At 42.5% G+C, this 19,849-nt stretch overlaps 1 protein-coding gene across 1 annotated transcript in view; it reads left to right on the top strand.

Moving 5' to 3' along the window:
- CDH13 (cadherin 13) overlaps nucleotides 1–19,849 on the top strand; it is a 587,120-nt gene that overhangs the window by 540,910 nt on the left and 26,361 nt on the right. The window contains 1 exon segment of the mRNA XM_033156828.1: nucleotides 9,164–9,306. Coding sequence (XP_033012719.1) covers nucleotides 9,164–9,306 — 143 coding nt within the window.

The following is a 19,849-nucleotide window of genomic DNA, read 5'->3' as shown; positions in this document are numbered from 1 at the left end:
GACTGTGGCTGAAGTTGCCCCACAAAATATTAAGGTATCTATTCATCTACTCATACTGGATGGTGGCTAACAGATTGAGGTTGAATCCTGACAAGACAGAAGTACTGTTCTTGGGGGACTGTGGATGTGGGGGACTCATTGGTGTGCAGCCTGGATGTCACTGTGGACTCACAGCTGTCCATGGAGGTGCAGATCAATTCTGAGTCCAGGGCAGCTGTTTACCAGCTCCATCTGGTACGCAAGCTGAGACCCTACCTGCCCGCAGACTGTCTTGCCAGAGTGGTGCATGCCCTGGTTATCTCCCACTTTGACTACTGCAATGTGCTCTACATGGGACTACCTTTGAAGGTGACTCAGAAACTACAACTAATCCAGAATGTGGCAGCTAGCCTGGTGACTGGGAGTGGCCGCCAAGACCATATAACACTGGTCCTAAAGGATCTTCACTGGCTCCCGGTGCATTTCCGAGCACAATTCAAAATGTTGGTGCTGACATTTATTTATTTTTTTAACAACAATTTATTGATTTTCCACCTTAAAAGAACAAATACAACTAAGAAACAACAAATAATAACAATCATCCAAAGAAAAAACAAATACTACAAACAACAACAACAAAATAAAAGAAAACAAAACAAATACATACCTTACACGTAGAAATACAGTTGGTGCTGACGTTTAAAGCCCTAAACCGTCTCGGCCCAGTATACCTGAAGGAGCGTCTCCAACCCCATCGGTGAGCCCGAACACTGAGGTCCAGTTCCAAGGGCCTTCTGGTTCCCTCCCTGTGAGAAGTGAGGTTGCAGGGAACCAGGCAGAGGGCCTTCTCAGTAGTGGCACCCTCCTGTGGAACACCCTCCCTTCAGATGTCAAGGAAATAAATAACTATTTGACTTTTAGAAGACATCTGAAGGTAGCCCTGTTTAGGGAAGTTTTTAAGGACTGATGCTTTTATGTGTTTAGATATATTGTAAGCTAGAGCTGCCATATGTCTGGAAAATCCCAGACATCGCTGGGATTTGTCACCCGAAAATGGCGTCTGGGTGGAATTTTCCATTCCCGTTGTAAAGGTCCTGGAAAACCCGAACATATGGTAACCCATGTTGAAAGTGGGTTTTGTGTGTGTGTGTGTTTACCAATTTTGTTTGGGTGGTTGGTTTTGAGGGGAAGCAGCCAGCGTACCTCCATCTTGGCAGCCTTTTCCCAGAGAACCATTGGTTGATTTATCTCCCTCCCTAATCTGGAAGCAGTGCTAAGTCGAGCCATATTGAAAGCCATGGCACAAAGCAGGGGGGGTTGTGTGAGAATGAGCTTTGGTGTGGCTGGAAGAGGAGGAGGAGGAGTTTGGATTTGGTATCCCGCTTTATCACTACCCTAAGGAGTCTCAAAGCGGCTGACATTCTCCTTTCCCTTCCTCCCCCACAATTCTCCCTGCGCCCCTCAGTTCCCAGCCAAGTGGATCCCCTGATCATGCAGGATCCAGCCAAGGGGTCGCTCTGTGCATGCCAGCCTGTGAGTTTGTGTGCTGTTTGTGTGTGTGCATGTGAGAGGGAAAGAGTAGGAGGGAGGGGGACTGAGAAACAGGCAGCAACCTCTCGGCGCCTCACTGTCATCACTGCCCGATCCAAGCCCCCCAGGGCAAAATCAGTAGCAGCCCCCCCTCCTTTGCAACAATTGGAAGGGTGGAGGTTAGTGTTAAGTGTTTAGTGAAATTTTTCAAGCAGCAGTATCAATTATCCTTCCCAAAAAAGTTTGCAGTATGCAGCCAGAGTGCATAATGTGCAATTGGATAGTTCTGACAGCACCACAGCTCTTTCTCTGTGTGTTCATTCACAGAATGGGACAAAGGAAATGTGGAACATTTGTGCAGTACCAAACAAGTTGCACTAAACCTCAGCATGTTCTGTGGCCACCACATTTAATTCTTTTATCCACCCATGGGGTCTTCTCTGATCATGGCAGACTCTAAAATCAGCACAGTAGTCAGCTACTGATGTCTGTCCAAACACTCAGATTTGAATGATGGCCTGTTATGCTCAGCTTGTTGAATTGGATACACACAAAAAGGAGAGGATGCAAATGTCTGGCTTTGATATAAAGCAGGAAGGGTAGGGGCGCAAGCAAAAGGGAAAGTAGCTGTGTGTAGTCCCTCTATTTCCTTGATTTGGTGTGTCTCTCTAAAAATAGCAACAGGATGACATTGCAGGTAACACTTCTGAAAGGCAACATTTGCAAAGGCCCCTCCTTATATTTTACTGCTTTTACATGGAGTTGTTTAGTAGCAATGGGCTTCCAGATAACAAAGTTATAATGCATGCCTTATCAGCTGCTCCCATGTTTTGTCTACCGAAACTAATAATTTTGTATTGTGTCACCTTTATTGACTCAACACATCCTCTGCCTAGCAGTAAACACAAGGAATAAGGAACACATGGTAGAAGATTACATGTAAGTCATTGGATCTGTTCAAGAAACCGCAAGGCAGAATTGGATTAAACGCTGTCTTTATAGATTTGAGTGTTGCTATCTTGCAGTCAATAATCTACCCACCCTGCTCAAGAAGCTGATGTTGCTGCTACTACTGTTGATGCTGAATTATATCAGTAAATGAAGTGTAAAAACTCAGAAGGAACTGTGAAGAAGCAACTTCTAAGTGATTTCGAAATATTGGGAGACATGGTTACTCCATAGATCATGTGCTTTTTTAAAAAAAAAACAAAACACCATGCAGTGCATAGTTAAACTATGGAACTTGCTCCCACAAAAGGCAATGATGGCCACCAACTTGGATAGCTTTAAAAGCTATTGATGGGGACTAGCCGTGATGGCAGTGCTCTGTCTCCATAGTCAGAGGCAGTAAAGTTTCCAGACACCAGTCGCTGGAAACCACAGGAGGAGAGCATGCTCTTATGCTCAAGTCCTGCTTCTTGGTTTGCCACAGTTTGGCCACTGTGAGAACAGGATGCTGGTCATTGGCCTGACCCAGCAGGACTCTTATGTTCTGATGGAGGCATGTGGAGAAACGATACGGAAATCCAGCTGGCCACTAATGAACCTTTGATCCAGCAAAGTTATTGTTGATTTTTTTATTATTATTATTATTTTGAAAATTGTCACATTCTATAAGCTAACACTTCCAAAACTGGAAGGTTTTCCTGACTGGCTGATTGTAGGAATCAAATAATGCTCTCAGCAGGAAGACCTGGCCATGCCCCATGTTTTATCAGCACCTGTTTGGCACCTGCCCTGTTGTGTTGCTGGTGGAGCTCATTTATGCTTCATTTTTGCTATCGCTCTCTGTTGACTCCCAGTGCTAAGACCACTCCTTCCCATTGATTGGCAGCTCCCCAGATCTGTCTTCCTCAGCCAGCATGTCATAGTGGCATAGGCCAAGACACCTATCCTCCTTCCTGCAAACCTCTTTATGACTTCACTGCCGCTGGCTCTGAACGTTCCTTGACTATGTCTCTGGCACATGTGGTGGTGCTGATTACCGGTAGATTTCTGTGTTCTTATTGTTTCTGCTTGGAGCAAAGCATCATCTGCCCATATGACTGAGGTGTCAGCAATTGCCATGAGGTATAGATGGCAAACAGCCTTGTGGATATGGCCATTTAAACAGTTTGCATCCTTTGCCAGCTAGCAGAAATGGCTTGGTTTGCCATGATGATTTATTTCTGACTTGTAATGAGCAAAACTAGTTATTATTGGAGCGCAAGCAGAATCTGATTAAACACAAGACACACTGTATATTCTGGCATATAAGACTACTTTTTAATCCAGGAAAATCTTCTCAAAAGTCAGGGGTCGTCTTATACGCCAGGTGGAGAATCTGCAGTTGAGTATATCTCAAACTCTATATTTTAACTGGAAAAGTTGGGGGTCGTCTTATACGCCCAGTCATCTTATACGCCGGAAAATACGCTACCCATAACTGTATCTTTAACCTTCACAAGCATGTTCATACCAAGAATAGTGCAGCTATGAAATTTTTGAGGCAGGACTTCATTTGGATGATAATATATATTACGTCCATCCATCTGGGCAGCACCAATGATTGGCTGTTTGCCCTGTTTTTATGTTCATCATAGGTTGGCACTAGTGGTTCTGATGAGGATGATCCCTTTTAACATACTGTATTCTGGCTTACGTTTTTAACACTTTTCTGTGATTTTTTTAAATTATTGTACTTTCACTCTGGTTGCAAATTGTTTTAACAGTTTTTTGCAGTGCAAGGAATATATAAACTTAATAAACCTAATAAGTAGATCACTGTGATCATCTGGAGAAGCCCTCTTTATTGCCCCGCAATCATTTCATGCTCATTTGGTTCATACATGAACCAGGGCTTATAGCATGCTGGCATCACTCATTTGGATGGTTGTTCCTATTGAAATCAAGCAGGTACCGACTATCCCGGTAGTTCATCACCTGCAGAAAATTTATCTCTTTGGCCTAGCATTTTTAGAGAATTATTTTTTTATTCAATGCCAGTCATTCGTTGTGCGCTTTTTGTTTTCCTCCCAAACTTTATTATATTTTAATTATTTTATTGTACACCACCTTTCCAGATCTAGATATGAATTGGAGGTCTATAAATATGCCTGTCAATAGAATATAAATAAAAGCTGTTCATATTTTTAAGGCTATTTTGTTCAAAAAGCAATAATTCTACTCTGAGACACCTGTTGTAAATAACCATCTGAAATGCATTCTGCCTACTCTTGATTAAGAACTTTTATTCTTTGTTGTTGCATAAAGGCGTCTTAAACTTTAATAAGAAACTGCAAGAGATTGACAGAGCCCCTGTTCAATCACACAAAGAAGATTAAACAAGATTGCCATGACAGGTGGTACAGAAGTCGGTGGTGATAGTGTGAGCAACTATATTACAATAAAAGAGGTACCTTTCCATCAACAGCAAGGAAGAGGGGAATATGTACACTGTTCTCCCCCTTTTCCTGGGGTACTGAAATTATTATTCAGCATTAATGCAACACGTATACTGTTCACGGGGCTTTTTGCTAGCATTTGCAGAAATTCCCTCGGGTGGAAACATGTTATTGCTGTTTTATGGACAAGGAACTGAGGTCAAGGGCTGTTTCTCATTATGCATTCTATATCTGAGAGCGGAAAGCACATTGCAAAGTATACATCAGAAGCTTGGTGCTTGATGGGGCAAGGCCACTATCCTAGTTTCCTGGCAGGCAGGCAGGCAGCTGTACGGGTGAGGAGGAAAGGGAGGTCAGTGTGGTCCAAAGGTACCAGCAGGAGTAGGAGCTACTAGCCACGATGGCTATATGTTCTACCTGCAGTGTTAGGTGCATTGCGACTCAGATAACCAGTTGTTGGGAATCACAGTTGGGCAGAGTGCTGTTGTGCTCTTGTTCAGTTTGCAGGCTTCCCACAGGAATCTGGCTGACCACTGTGTGAACAAGATGCTGGACTAGATGGGTCATTGGCCTGAACCAGCAAGCTTGTCTTATGTTCTACATTCACTGTCAGAGGAAATACCTGTATGCCTCTGAGTACCAGTGCTGGGAATCACAAGTGGGAAGAGTGCGAATGCACCCAGGTCCTGCTTTTATGCTTCCAAGAAGCATCCTGTAATTACAGGATGCTGGATCAGGTGAGACACTGGTCTGATCTAGCAGGGCTCTTTTTTTAAGCTATACTTCGTGAGTGGAAAGCCATACTGTACATGCATGTTCATTTTTCCTGCTTCACATATTAAGTGTGAATTTTGCAGGCAGGCATCTGGATCTCTGTACAAAATATGTCACAGGAAGTGGTCCTGAAAGCAGCATCGCTTGCCCAGAGAAAGGGGCAATTCAGCTCAGCTTGCATTTTATGAGAACCAAAATACAGCCATCCTTTAAAATTCATACTTCCCTGAATTTTGTAATGCCATTCTCCAGACAAAATATGTGTAAAAAAAAGATTTGTACACTAGCACAAAGCTTACATAAAGATGCATATATTAATGAATACAACATGCAAAAATGGATTGGATTAAGGGAAAGTGCTCTGCAAAAAATGAGTATATTGGGCAAAATTGCATGCAGTATGTACTAAGTAGGGAAAAAATTGCACTGATGAATTCTCATGAGGCCTTTTTTTGTTGTTTAAAAAAAGGAGTCCCACAAAGACTTTGTGAATATTTAAGTTATAATTAGAAAAATCTTAATAATTATTCATAAAGGAAACAGTTCATAAGAAGTAAATAAGGAGGCCAGATACAGGATAAAGAAAGTCTTTTATTTGGTTGTTTGTATTGTTGTATGTTATGCTCACTTTGTGTTATGTTCATGTTTAATGATGGTTGATTTGTGTGTTGGGGGGTGGGGGTTTGTGTTATGTTGTATATAAAATTCCAATAAAAACTTAAAAAAAGAGGAAATGTCAAGAACTGAACCTACGGTTGTAAAGTAATGAGAAACTCAGAAACTCAGAAAGAAACTAAGAAGTTGACCAGTTTAACCACCCCTATTTGAGGACCCCTATTTACTCACTGGAAGGACAGATCCTGAAGCCGAGGCTCAATACTTTTGGCCACATCATGATGAAAGAAGACTCCCTGGAAAAGACCCTGATGTTGGGAAAGATTGAGGCACAAGGAGAAGGGGATGACTGAGGACGAGATGGTTGGACAGTGTTCTCAAAGCTACTAACATGAGTCTGACCAAACTGCGGGAGGCAGTGGAGGATGGGGTGCCTGGCGTGCTCTGGTCCATGGGGACACAAAGAGTCGGACCCACTCCTGGAAACCCCCTTTCATCATAAGTAAGAAAGGACATCCTGACTACCCCCCAAAAAAAGTGGCCTTATGATGTTTGTCTCCTGCTAAACTAGTTATGCTGAGCAAGATTTTCATGTAGTTCTTGTCTCCAAAGTTGCTGCCGATTACATGTAAGCCCTGCAGGGCATTCTGTTACTGTCAGTGGAAGCTGAATATATACATTACGAAAGATAGGAATGTGAACTGGGGCACCTGCGTGTCTGGGGGGGGGAATGGTTGTTTTAGTCCCAGTTTCATTATTTTATGTGATTTTCTCTACCATGAGCCCTTCTCCCCACATTGTTTCACTAGAGGATTTCTCATTTACATTTATAAAAAAAGAAACCAACAAAGAACAATTGTCTTAGTTAAGCAGCATTATTCACTTACAATAGGTAATATTTCTGTAATACACACACGCACACACGCACACACAAACACACACACAACAATATACTCTGTCAAATTGTGCCTTACGTGCTTCAGCTTTGAAGTACAATCCCTTGCAGAGCATTTGGGAAATGTATTGTGATCTGTTAGAACCTCTTGTTCCTCAGATGTCATAAACTTGAGGTGCTGATTTTTATTTTATGTTTAATCAAATTGTTTTAGGGTTAATTGAGCATTTTCTGCCTGGGACTTGATTCACCTAGCCTTTTTGTGTTTTGATTTCTTTCTTTCTCATTTCAACGCTATCTCTTGTTTTATTTTTTTAAGGAACAAAGGAATAGTATGCATTAATTAAGAGCATTGTTATTATCCTAATAACTCATTTTCATGGGAGATAAACTCTTTAAATGGTTATTAACCCAGAAGTATAGGCAGAGTTGATGGACTGCATCATTCACTATTCATTAGCTTTTGCATCTGTTGTGTTCTTTGCCCTTTCCCAATGGGGCCAACTTGTTCCTGGGATGCCAATAATGACAGCCTCATTTGTAGCAGTAAGATGTTAACAGACTGGGTAGGGTTGATATAGATGACACGGTCTTGATGGCTTCAGAACTACTGCGCCTTTGTTCATCAACCATAAATATTGTGCCCATAATGTTCTAGTTGCATTGATGTCGAGGCCCAGGTTAGACCCGATCTGCGCCCTACATTTAAAGCGCTGTTACTCTGCTTTCAACAATCATGGTTTCCTCCAAAGATTACTTGAAATACAGGTGCTGAAAGTGTATTTATTTGCTTATGTCATCTGTAAGTAAGGTTTACCATTTTTAAAAATTAAAAAATCAAACGGTGTATGAATTTTACAAAATAAATGAACATATTCTACCTTTCTTCCAAAGAGCTCAAGGTGGCATACATGCATGTCCCCATCTCAGTCATCCCCACAACAGCCCTGCAAGGTAGTTAGGCTGAGGGGCAATGTCTGTCCCAATGAGGCTGTTGTCAGGAACACTGTGAATGCATCTTCAAGTAAAAAAACAAAACAAAAAACCTAGCCTGGAACCCTGGAGAGTTGCTGCCTTTCAGTGTAGATCAGAATTTCCCAAACTTGGGTCTCCAGCTGTCTTTGAACTACAATTCCCATCATCCCTGATCACTGGTCCTGCTAGCTAGAGGTGATGGGAGTTGTAGTCCAAAAACAGCTGGAGACCCAAGTTTGGGAAACCCTGGTGTAGATGAACCAGTGGTCGGACACAGTGTAATGCAGCTTCCATGGACCCCATTTTACTCAATGAGAGCCTAAAATAACTATTTTCATGCTACAGACCATCATTCCATCAACACAGACCTCTCAGCAGTTAGTCTTCCACATTATGGAAATCAGCCAGTTAGGATGACAATGAGAGACAGACAAGCGTGTGAAATTATACAAAACGATGTCAGAAATGGCAGGTAACAAGGGGCACAGATGCCCTTTAATGCAAACACTACAAGTGTCTTGTGGCACACGTCCATCATTAATGCTCCCAGCCCTTGATATGTATAACTTCCCCATTCTAGACAATAGATGTCCGTTTGATGGATAGATGGATTGTCCACATGTCATACAAGATCACAATTTGTTTCTGAACTGACCCTCACTTGACTTCATTCTTGTGACTTGTTTGCCACATCACATCCCTCATTAAGTGCCCATTGACTGATATTTAATTTCTGCCTTGCTTAATGGCTAGGTAATGGGGGTTGCCTGTGTCATTTTCTTGTAAACTCAAATTCTTATATGGTCAGCGGTGATTGCGCATTTCAGAAAGGTATCTGATAAACAGTTGGAGTGGTATGCATTTTTTTCTCCTTGCTTTGTGAAACTGGGAACTGCAATTCCAAGTGTGAAGCCTCTAAATTAAGCTCTGTGGTGCCTGTGCTCAAGGTAAGTTCTGTATTAATTGAACTCAATTCACAGCTGATTATTGGGTTTTTTCCCCTCCCCCCTAGGTACTCCATTAACAAAGATCCAGCTGAATGGTTGGAAATTGACCCTACGAATGGCACAATTCGCACCAGGGGTGTCCTTGATCGTGAATCACCATTTGTTATCAACAATGTGTACACTGCACACTTACTGGCAATAGATAATGGTGAGTAATGGCAATTGAAGAAGAAAGTGGTTGGTTGACATGCTTTTCATCCCATTCATTGTATGTCACATTTTCCTGAAGAATCATTAAGAACAGCCCTGTTGAATCAGGCCAGTGGCCCATCTAGTTTAGCATCTAGATGCCCCAGTGGGAAGCTTTCAAACTAGATGAGTGCAGCAGCTCAACAAAAGCATCATTGGTGGTCATTGACCATGCTTGCTGGGGCTGATGGGAGCTGTAGTTCAGCAACATCTAGGAGGTCCAAGGCCCCCCACCCCTGCTGTAAACAATACTGAGCTAGATGGACTAACGGTCTGATTAGGTATGAGGTAGTTCCCCATGTTTACATATCCATTCATGCACATCCATTCACATACAAGCACCCACTGCCTCTCCCCTTCATTAATTCATCTATTATACATTTGCAAAGCGACCGTCTTCCTTTTCCAGTGGATCTAGCAAAAGAAAAATCTCAGAAATGTTCTCAAAAAGATTGTCATCAGAGAGAGATTGCTTTTCAGCTTTGACTCTGTTAGAAAGGACCATCCCCATTGTGAGGAAATATTTCTTGAAGAAAATAAAGGTCTACAGCCCAGTCCTCAGGAGGTTGGATATATTAGCATTAACAGATTTAATTCCACCCCCCCCCCTCAAAAAAAAGAAATGATATCAAGCCCCTAGCACCACAGTTCCAATAACTAGCTTGACACACCAGAGACTATCCCATTTAATGTATAATAGCAATTACATTGAAAAGACAATTAAAAACCCCTTGTTAAAATGCAATATTTTAAACATATTTTGTGGATTAAGGTTCCTTCTGTCGCACATAATCTAAATTGGAAGGATTTTATGAAAACTCATTGCAAGTTACTTTTGTCACACATTAAAGCCTGAGATGGGAGGGAGAGATGCTGCCTTTTCCTGCACAGCTGAAAGGCACAAATAAATAAGGGCTTGTGTGTAATGTTAGAAAAGCTAATATGCTTAACACTTCTTGGGGATGCAGCTGGTTTTTAGCTGCAGCGATGAATTGTGAAATGCTCTTTTTAAGAGGGTAATTTTACCATCTTTTTCATATTGCACGAGTCAGTACAAGGGAACATTTGCGAGGTTTTGACAAGAATATGGCTTTAAAATGCAAAACGGAGAGCAGGGGAAAGGTCCCCTTTGCCATGGTGATTTATTCGGATATTCATAAATGTACGTCTCTCACAGAGCCATTTCTGTGGGAGACATTTTTTTAAAAAAAAAATGCTATTGAAATTATTCCGCATTCCGCATTTGTTGGTTTTGGATAATGCATCTTTTGTCGAGTGTTTGTGTTAGCTGTAATGTGATTAGAACCATAAGTTGCTGTTTGCAAAGCAATGCGTAGGAAGCTGGTATTAGGAGGAGATGAATGTTCAGACACTTGGAGCAATGGCTGCAGCAGGGAGGGGGAACCCTTTTCAGACCCAAGGCTGCATTCACTTCTGGATTACCTGACAGCAGCCACATGCCACCTGTGGTTAGGGCTTGGAGCAAACGCGGATGATGTTGGAAATGCCAGTGTTAACCTTTGTAGAGTGGGCTAGTTTCTACCCTTGCTCTAGCCCACACACCTGTCTCTGTCCTCCGTGCTGACCAGCAAGAGGCATCATCAGAGTTCAAGGACTCAATCATAGCTGGACAAAGAAACTCAAGGAGTATGTAGAGCAGGGCTGGAGTCCTGGGTTGAGTTCTGGAAGCCGGACAGATGTGGTGAGCTGCATTTGGCCACAGGTCTAATGTTCCCCACCTCTTGGCTACAGCAGAAAGGAGATGCATCCCTCTAGATATAGCGCCCAACTTTAGTCCAGGAGTTCCAATGAATTCTCATGAGTAGGTGGGAATTCTCTGCCACTGCTTAAAAGCTTGTCAGGTGGGCTGGGGAACTTGTTAGAACAGCTTCAGAGATTCTGTGCAGCCCTGAGACTCAGGTTACTAATCTGAACCTTGCCCCTGGACCAGTGTTATAGCTGCCCATCTTTCACCTTGTAAGGGCTCCTGGGCTACATACGGCTCCTTCCTTGCCGCTGAATGTGTGCTATTAATCTGCTTTAATAATGCCTCACTTTGATACATCTAAGTAAGTACATGTAGTGCCAAGTTTTGCGGGGAAGACAGACCAAAGTGGGTCTTTGGTCCCATCTAGCAGTGTACAATTAGAGCCACCATTCTATCCGGAGCCTTTTTGGCTTTTGAGAATTACACATCAGTGCCTTCACTGTTCTCCTTCACAGAGAACTTGAAGGACCCCAGTTTTACTGACTGTGTGCAAGCCAGTAACTTAAACACTGTGATGAATGATGATCCAATGTTCAGATGCTTGAGCTCAAGCTGCAGCTAGTGCCATATTGACTATTAATAGCAGGGTAGCTTTATCTACAGTTCACTGAAACCAGCTGCAAGTCGATGGTCTTGTTCAGGGTTCACTAAGTGACTAGCCCAAGATTTGTGGTGGTGTGCTTTATTTTAGCATCAGCTTAGGTCAATTCCCTCCACTGGGTTTGGTTCCTTGAAGGAATATTGTTGATCTCTGTCATTCTGTGACCAAACTTAAGGCATGAATGCAATGAAATTATTCCTTCATAATTTTCCTAGTCAACCAACACTAATGCCTAATTTTCTCAAGATTATTATGTTCCCAATGAGCTACATAATGCATGTAGGCTGGCGCTTGAATAATCCAAAGCAAGTATGAAATGATTCCTAGATTTTTCAGAGGAGGTTAAATTAACTGAAAGAGTATCAAATGGAAATACTCTGCTCTCTCAAGGAGAGCAGTGGCATCTATAAATGTCAGTGCTAACATACCCTTTTTTGTCCTTTTAATATTACTAGGAAGTCGGGATGGGAGGGAGATTAGATCCAGGTCACATTCAAACATGAACCTACCTAATTCAGACTTTCTGAAACAACATGCAAACTAAAACACAGCCACACTTTGAAATCCTTGCTTCTCCGAATATTTCAATGCAGTTCTCTGGCAAAGTATTGTGTGCAAAAATGCACATACTAGGGTTACGTGTGCATAGAAATGCATTGTGTTAGTCAACATGACATACAAATTTGTGTATTTAGCAGGAAGCTGCTGAATTTTCAAGAAGAGCTTTCTTTTTCTAAATCAATATGGAAATTTCGAGAACTGAACTTAAGCTAGGAACAGTGAGAAACTGAGAGAAACTGAAACTAACAGATAGACCTATCCCCTCTGGGGAGCACTGGCGGAGGAAGAGGAGTGCAGGGGGAGCACACTGCCCCTGGCAGTGTGATCCCAGCAGGATGCCATAACAGGTGCCCCCCCCACCCATGCTGGATGCCATGCCCCCGCAGGCGGTGCCCCCCACCCCCAGGATGCACACCAGCCCTGCCCCACCTGCTCTCTGCCCCCCCCCGGTGCCAGAGCATGAAGCTCCGCCACTGCTGGGGAGGACCCCTGACTTAATGGCAGAGCCCGTTTTCAGCATGCGCAATGCCCTGAGTTCAAATTCAGCAAAGAAATAGTTTCAGATAGTGGGACTAAGAAAGCTTCCTGACTGTGAGTCCTGCTAGGCAGTGTTATAGTGGTAAAAGTTGAAGGGCAAGAGGTCATAATGACAGCCTCCACAGCCACTCTCCCAAAATCAGTCCCATAGGTGTGGCCTGAAGGAGAGTCTAAAATTGCAGTTAGTTGTGTTGATTCATCATAATCGTCATCATCATTACTATTATCAGGCTGTATCCAACTAAATAATTTCCCTAGTGCAAAAAGTTTTAGCTGCCCAATGGAACTTTCCCACTCTAACCTCTGACCGTGTAACATGTAAACCTGTTCCAGTGGTTCCTCCAAACCTCCAGAGAAGATTTATGGAGCATGAGAAGAGAGGGTGGAGAAGTTCCATTGTGCAGGTAAAATGTCATGTGCTGATAGAACTATCTACTTGGATAGTGACTATATATATATAGTATTATTTGTATTCACTAAATATCTTCATTCAGCTGAAATGCAACCTTACTAATCATGAAATGCAAAAAAAAAAAAAAAAATCAAAAAAATCCTGGAAATGAGTCAACTGGGAGGAATTTTCAGCTCACTCATAGAACATTTGGAATCAAGAGGTGAGCAGGGAGGTGGCTAAGTTTGCTGGTGACACCAAACGGTTCTGGGTGATGAAAACAAAGAAGGATTATGTGGTGCTCCAAAAAGATTGCTCCAAACTAAGTAAAGGGGTAAACACAATGTAATATAAGCACAAGTGTACACTAAGTGTACACTAAGCTAGTTGCTGGGGAACGTGTGTGGAAGAGGGCAGTTATCTTCATATCCTGCTTGTGGGCTTCCCAGAAGCATCTGGTTGGTCCTTGTGAGGCAGGCTCTTCTTATGCTGCCAGAACTGAGCTCCACTGAGTCTAATGGGACTTACTCCTGGGTAAGTGTGCACAGACTTGCTTCCTTAAACTCTTATTGGAAAAATCTTTGCTATTGAATAGTTGATGGAGCACAGTATTTAATTTCATAGATAATAAAATGTGACCTTTTCAGTAGATGGGATCTCCCTTTTATAACCCTCTCCTCAATGAATGTCCTAATTTGCTTTGTAGTCTCTTGCTTTCTGTAAAGGTCAAGGCACTATCTGTAGTGTATGTACTCTTATCTCCCCCCCTTTTTTATTAAAGGCTTATGTGGACACAGAAGCTCTAATCTATTAAGGGAGAAATTAAATTCTGACGGAACTTCTACGAAGCAGAGTTAGCACATTAAAGTGGATCAAACCATGTTTAATCTGGGAGTGGATTGAAAATAGAACAGCCAAAGGCAACACTCAGAAAGCATTAGAGGTTTCAGGCTACTGAGGAAAAAACAAATTTCAATACATATTCACGTGTGCTTAAAAGCGATTTGCTTCCTTGTTGTTGGGAGCTGTAGCAGCAGAAAACATCAAAGGAAATCCACGGTTCTTATGGAGAGCCTTAGATATACTTACGTATATTGTGCTTTGGAGATTACTGTATTGGCCCGAATATAAGCCGCACCCGAATATAAGCCACACCTTTAAAATTCAAGGAGGGGAGAGAGAAAAAGGCAATACCAAAATATAAGCCGCTCCCTTAAAATTCTGCAGGCACTCACACTCGTTTTGTTTTACCATATGTATGTTTCAGCAGCGATATCGTAAAAGCCAATTTTTGTAAGGTCGCGAATTTAAGCCACACTTTTAACTTTTCATGGTCGGAATTTGGAGAAAAAGTGCAGCTTATATTCAGGCCAGTACAGTATATACAGGCAGAGAAATACAAAGATGGGGAGGTGTTCGAACAATAAAAGAGCCCAGCTGGATGGGGCCATTGGCATCCAGCATCCTGTTTTCACAGTATCCAACCAGATGCCTGTGGGAAACCTGAAAGCAGGACCTAAGCACAAGAGCACTCTCCTCTCCTGCGGTTTCCAGCAACTGGCATTCAGAGGCATGCGGCTGCCTACTGAGGAAGTAGAACCTAAGCTGGATCTATATGGATTATTAAAAATGCTATAGAAAAAAGCTATAAAAGCTCAATGAAAAATTCTATTCACGACGAATTGCTTCTCTATAGCGCCATCTGGTGTCGCATGTTTATAACACACTTATAATGATATAATTGACAAGTGTAGCTGAGTCCCTAGTCATTGTGGGCTCGTAGCCACTGATAGCCTTATCCCTCATGAATTTGTCTAATCTTCTTTTAAAGTCATTCAAGTTAGTGGCCATCACCAAGGTGAAGGCAGCGGTGGCCTTTCTTTCTTTTTTCAGTCCCCAATATGATTTTATGATTCCCCCCTTCCAAAATCATCATACTTATCTTCCCCCCCCCTCCATTCTGGTGGCATGTTTGGAACTAGCAAATCAAAAACCTCCACTGATCTGCCCTGGTTTGCCCCAGACATGCTTCATTTTGCCCTCTCCATCATCAGTACACTGAAAGTGGAGCAGTGACACCACAGATGCAAGGTGGACAACCTGCTTCATGTATGAAGAACAAGATCCTATGGACCCAGGCATGTCCTCCTGGGAACCATAGGATTGCAGCTTGAGCACAACTGCAGGTGAGATAGATGATAGATAGATAGATGATAGATAGATAGATAGATAGATAGATAGATAGATAGATAGATAGATAGATAGATAGATGATAGATAGATGATAGATGATAGGTGATAGATAGATAGATAGATAGATAGATAGATAGATAGATATCAATAGATAGATAGAAAAGCAAAATATCAGAAGAATATAGGATTCTGCCTTATACTGAGTCAATTCATTGGTTAATCTAGGCTAGTGTTGTCTTCACGCTGACTGGAAACAGCCCTCCAGAATTTCAGGTAGGGGTTAGTTTTCCGGCCCTACCTGGGGATTCTAAGGACCTTATGCATGCAAAGCAGATGTTCTACCACTGAGCTATGATTTTTTTTAAAGATACTGATTTGAACTTAAATGAGATTCCAAATTTCACATTGCTGGAGCAGTTTATCAGTTAAATGCTTTTATTTTACTTAAAATGTGTTTGAAGTTATCAGGCAGCAGATTTATATTTATTTATTTATTTTCCAAGTTGTTTGTCACACTGCAGGTATTCTCTCCCCATCCACCCCCACTTTCTGTCACACAGGATGGAATGCCTCTTCCAAGATGACGCTTGCTGTGACACACACATGCATCATCCACAAACAAAGGTGCTATGCATCTTACTCCAGAAGTATGCTTACCCATTTGCAAATATATGCAAGTGTCACTGATAAGACGAATTGACTAGAACTCATATGATAAATCAACTGAAGGCTTGTTTAAAGAGGAAAAAGTAGCGCAAACTTCCCAATTTACCAATGTGGGCTGGGGGAATAGGAACATAGGAAGCTGCCTTGTACCGAGTGTTGGACTACTGATCTATCCAGCTCTGTATCATCCACAGCAGCAGCTCTCCAGGGTCTCAGACTCAAGGGACTCTCCCAGTCCTACCTGGAGATGCCTGAGACCAGGGACCTTCTGCATGCAAAGCACATGCTCTACCACTGAGCTACAACCCTTCTCTTTTAGCATTACATCTGTGCAGAGTGTGGCCGCAAACTAAAGCGGGTTTGCATTTAAGCACCTATGGTAGCCATAGGCGACTAGGAATCCTGTGCAGGTGGGTGTGAAGATAGCTCCCTCCTTTGCATGCATTAGAGAAGTACAGAGGGCTACTGTTGGAAGGGCAGAGCTTTCTGTCCCTGCCCTGCCAGCAGGCTAATGATATTTGTGGGCTTGTCTAAATCTCAATTTGCAGAGAAGACACAGGCACACACTTTCCCATTGACCACAGCGTTGGGGGCTATTTGGTTTATGACAGGGTTAGAGAGCCTCAGGCCTGGGGGCCAAATGTGGCCATCCAGGACTCCACATCTGGCTCTCAGAACTCTCCCTAGGCCACACCTCTCACCAGCCCCACCCTACACCCTTCTCACATGCATTTGCCTGGCTGGAATTTTCCTTTGAACTCTGATGCTGCCTCTTGCTTGTCGGGGTGGAGGGGCGTGGAGGGGTGTGTGAGTGTGTGTAGAAACCAGCCTATTGTACAATTTTTCTCTGTCGGCTTCTGCCTCTGGCCCACCCACTAAGTGACATGTGGCCCCCAGAAGGTTGCTCAGAAGAGAATGTGGCCCTCAGGCTGAAAAAGGTTCCTCAGCTTGGTGTATGCCATAGACTTGCATGGGGGGGGCTATTTAAACTGACATGGAAGCCCACTCTCTCATGCCTACAAAGGAGAACATGAATTGGCTTCTTGACCTTACCTTCTTGATGGTCAGAGATCAGCTAAGAAGATAACGCTATCTATCATCTATCATCTATCTATATCTATCTAACTATGCTGCAGATAAACAAATAGAGGTGAGCTTAATTACCCTCCTGGACATCTGTGAATCTTCATTTCCAATCTCCATGTTTGATGCAGAAAAAATGACAGGTGATATGAGGAAGATGCAAGGAAAATAACTAAAAAGTGCTGCCTAATAATTCAGTTAGGAGTTGTCTTTCCATCTGCCGTAACCTGTTTATATACATCATGATGCCTGAAATTAAATTACTGCAGATTGATTCCACCTAAAACACACTATTTGGAAAGAAATCAGGCAATTAGTGGCCATGGCAACCCAATTAAGCTGCATTTACACCCTTTCTTTTAATTGCTCTATTAATTGAAGAGGGAAAATAAATGGAATGCTCAGCCTTTACTTGTCATTTTAAGTTTTAGCAAAATATGAATTGCAGAGAAAATATCATTGAAATTAGTCGCTATGAACTGCAGGTTTGGGGAAAGAAAAATTAATTTGCAGCGACTTCCGGCGGCTGGCGCCATTATGGATGGTCGTGGGCTGCTTCGGCTGCGAAGCACCCAGTTCATCCCGGGGGTTAGGAGCCCTGCAGCCGCATAGCGGGGCTTCGGTTGGGGCGCGGGAAGAGCGTCCCGTGCCCTGGGCTCCCCGGCTGTGCCCGTTGTGCTCCGAACCCTTCCCCCGCACCCCCTGTAAAGGGGGAGTGGGGGTGAAGGGACCACGGAGCCGGGCTTTAGGGGATATGCCCCAACCGGGATGTTTACATGCGGCGGCAAAGTCCGTGATGAGCGTCTCTGTTCTACCTGTCATTAAGGAGTTGCTAAGAAACCAGAAGCTGTGAGTAATTGACTGACTCTTTGTATTCCGGGAAAGCTCTGGGATTAAGAAGAAAGGCAGCCCGCCTCTCTCCCTTCGGGTGGTGAAAGAAATTAACTCTTTAAGTTACTGCTGCTACAACAATCAATAGAAAGTATTTAGAATTTGAAAGCTGAGTCTGTTGAGATCTCCTTTTGGGGGTTAATTGAGGAAAAAATATCTCCATTTGAAGTTTTGGTCTTTATACCCCGGCATCGGAAGAAATGGCGGCGATTTGGACTTGCGTAGGAAAAAATTGAGACAAAGGAAGGAAAAGACAGGAAACGTAACTTGATACCCACCTCCCCCCGAAGATGTTGGACTTTGCGCTTATGTTGGCACTGAAGGACTGGGAGGAGGAGGAAAAGCTTACTGTCTTTCAACTGGAACTGCTTGATCGAAAATTAAGAGCCTTGAGTGCGATTATAAATGGAAAGAATTTGTTTTCCACAGAGGAGGCTTTTCGAAAGTTTTATTCAATGGAAACAGACTTTTGCAAAGAGCTGGAAGATGTGTTGGAAGGATGGTTGGAGATGGCTGAGCAAATCCGAATGGAACAGGGGCCGATTTCAGGGGGTGGCAGTAGCCCTGGAACGGAAAGATTTTTAATATCCAGACTCCGAGGTGGCAGCTCGGGGTCGAGGGACATAGAATTAAGATTTCTACAAGAAGAAGAAGCATGGCACAAAGGTACGGAGAAACTCAGAATGGAGAGGATGAACATCTTGGAGCTCGATGCAGGGTTTGTGGTGGTTGCAACCTGGATCTGTGGACACTCAGAAGAATATAACAGGAGATCCGGTTCTGGTGAAGGACAGGAGAAGATAATGGACAGAAGGGGAGTGGGTTGAACCAATTAATGTGTAATATAGATGGTCTGCCATGGAATCCGAAATCGGAGTGTGAAGTTTGTTAATCATAAGTCTATTTTAAATAAGTAAGGAGATATTGAATTTAAGTTAAAAGCAGCATGATAAATGATAGAAGAAATAAGTTTAGCTGTAAGAATATTTGGTTAAGTCTTAGGTTATAACGCAATGATTAAGACAAAGGTGTTTTTTCTTTTTTAAGTAAAGTTAAATTTTTATAGAGAAAAGTTGTTAAGGAAATAGTGTACTGTTTTAAAACCGAAGGTGTATAGGCGGGGGAAGTCAAACGTCAAGATTTGGAACTAGAAATTTTTTTTTTAGTAAGGTATACAGATAAGAAGAAGAATCCTGACATTATGTGTATTTGTATTTGTTTTGATATTTGTAGGTGTGGGGGTCGGGTTTGTGTTATTTTGTGAAAATGTCAATAAATTCTGTTTAAAAAAGAAAAAGAAAAATTAATTTGCAGCAAACTGGTTTTAAGATGGATGGCGCATGTTAGTAGCTATTTGATAAGAGCTTTGCTTTTTGAAGTATAATTACTCAAATGTAGAAACTGAACACATTATTGAAATATATGAGTGATTGTAGTTTTAAAGGGCAGTTTGGTTTTTTTATGAATTGTTGAGTGAATTATATGTTAGCGGGGACAGAGTGGGCTGGAGAGACACTGAAATTCAGCTCTGCATTATGGATCTGCTTCTTTCCAAAAGTGAGAGGAATGCATTTAAATTGGAGCATTTTGTATCAGCTGAAGATGCACAGAAATGATTGATTTTAAGTCAAGTGCAGAGATATTAACAGGATCACATGAAGTGAAATCAACTAGTAAGGCGGACAAGTCAAGAAGATTGGAAGACCGAGGACTGATTAACACTTGAGCGCCTGTCAAACGTTGGCTCACTGTCCTGTTCATGCCTATGGTTATTATGATCTTCCAGAGCAGCAATCCCACCAATTTCTTCCC

Source organism: Lacerta agilis, chromosome 8 (assembly GCF_009819535.1).
Source record: "Lacerta agilis isolate rLacAgi1 chromosome 8, rLacAgi1.pri, whole genome shotgun sequence".
NCBI classification, from domain to species: Eukaryota; Metazoa; Chordata; class Lepidosauria; order Squamata; family Lacertidae; genus Lacerta; species Lacerta agilis.
This window is presented reverse-complemented; position numbering and strand designations above follow the sequence as displayed.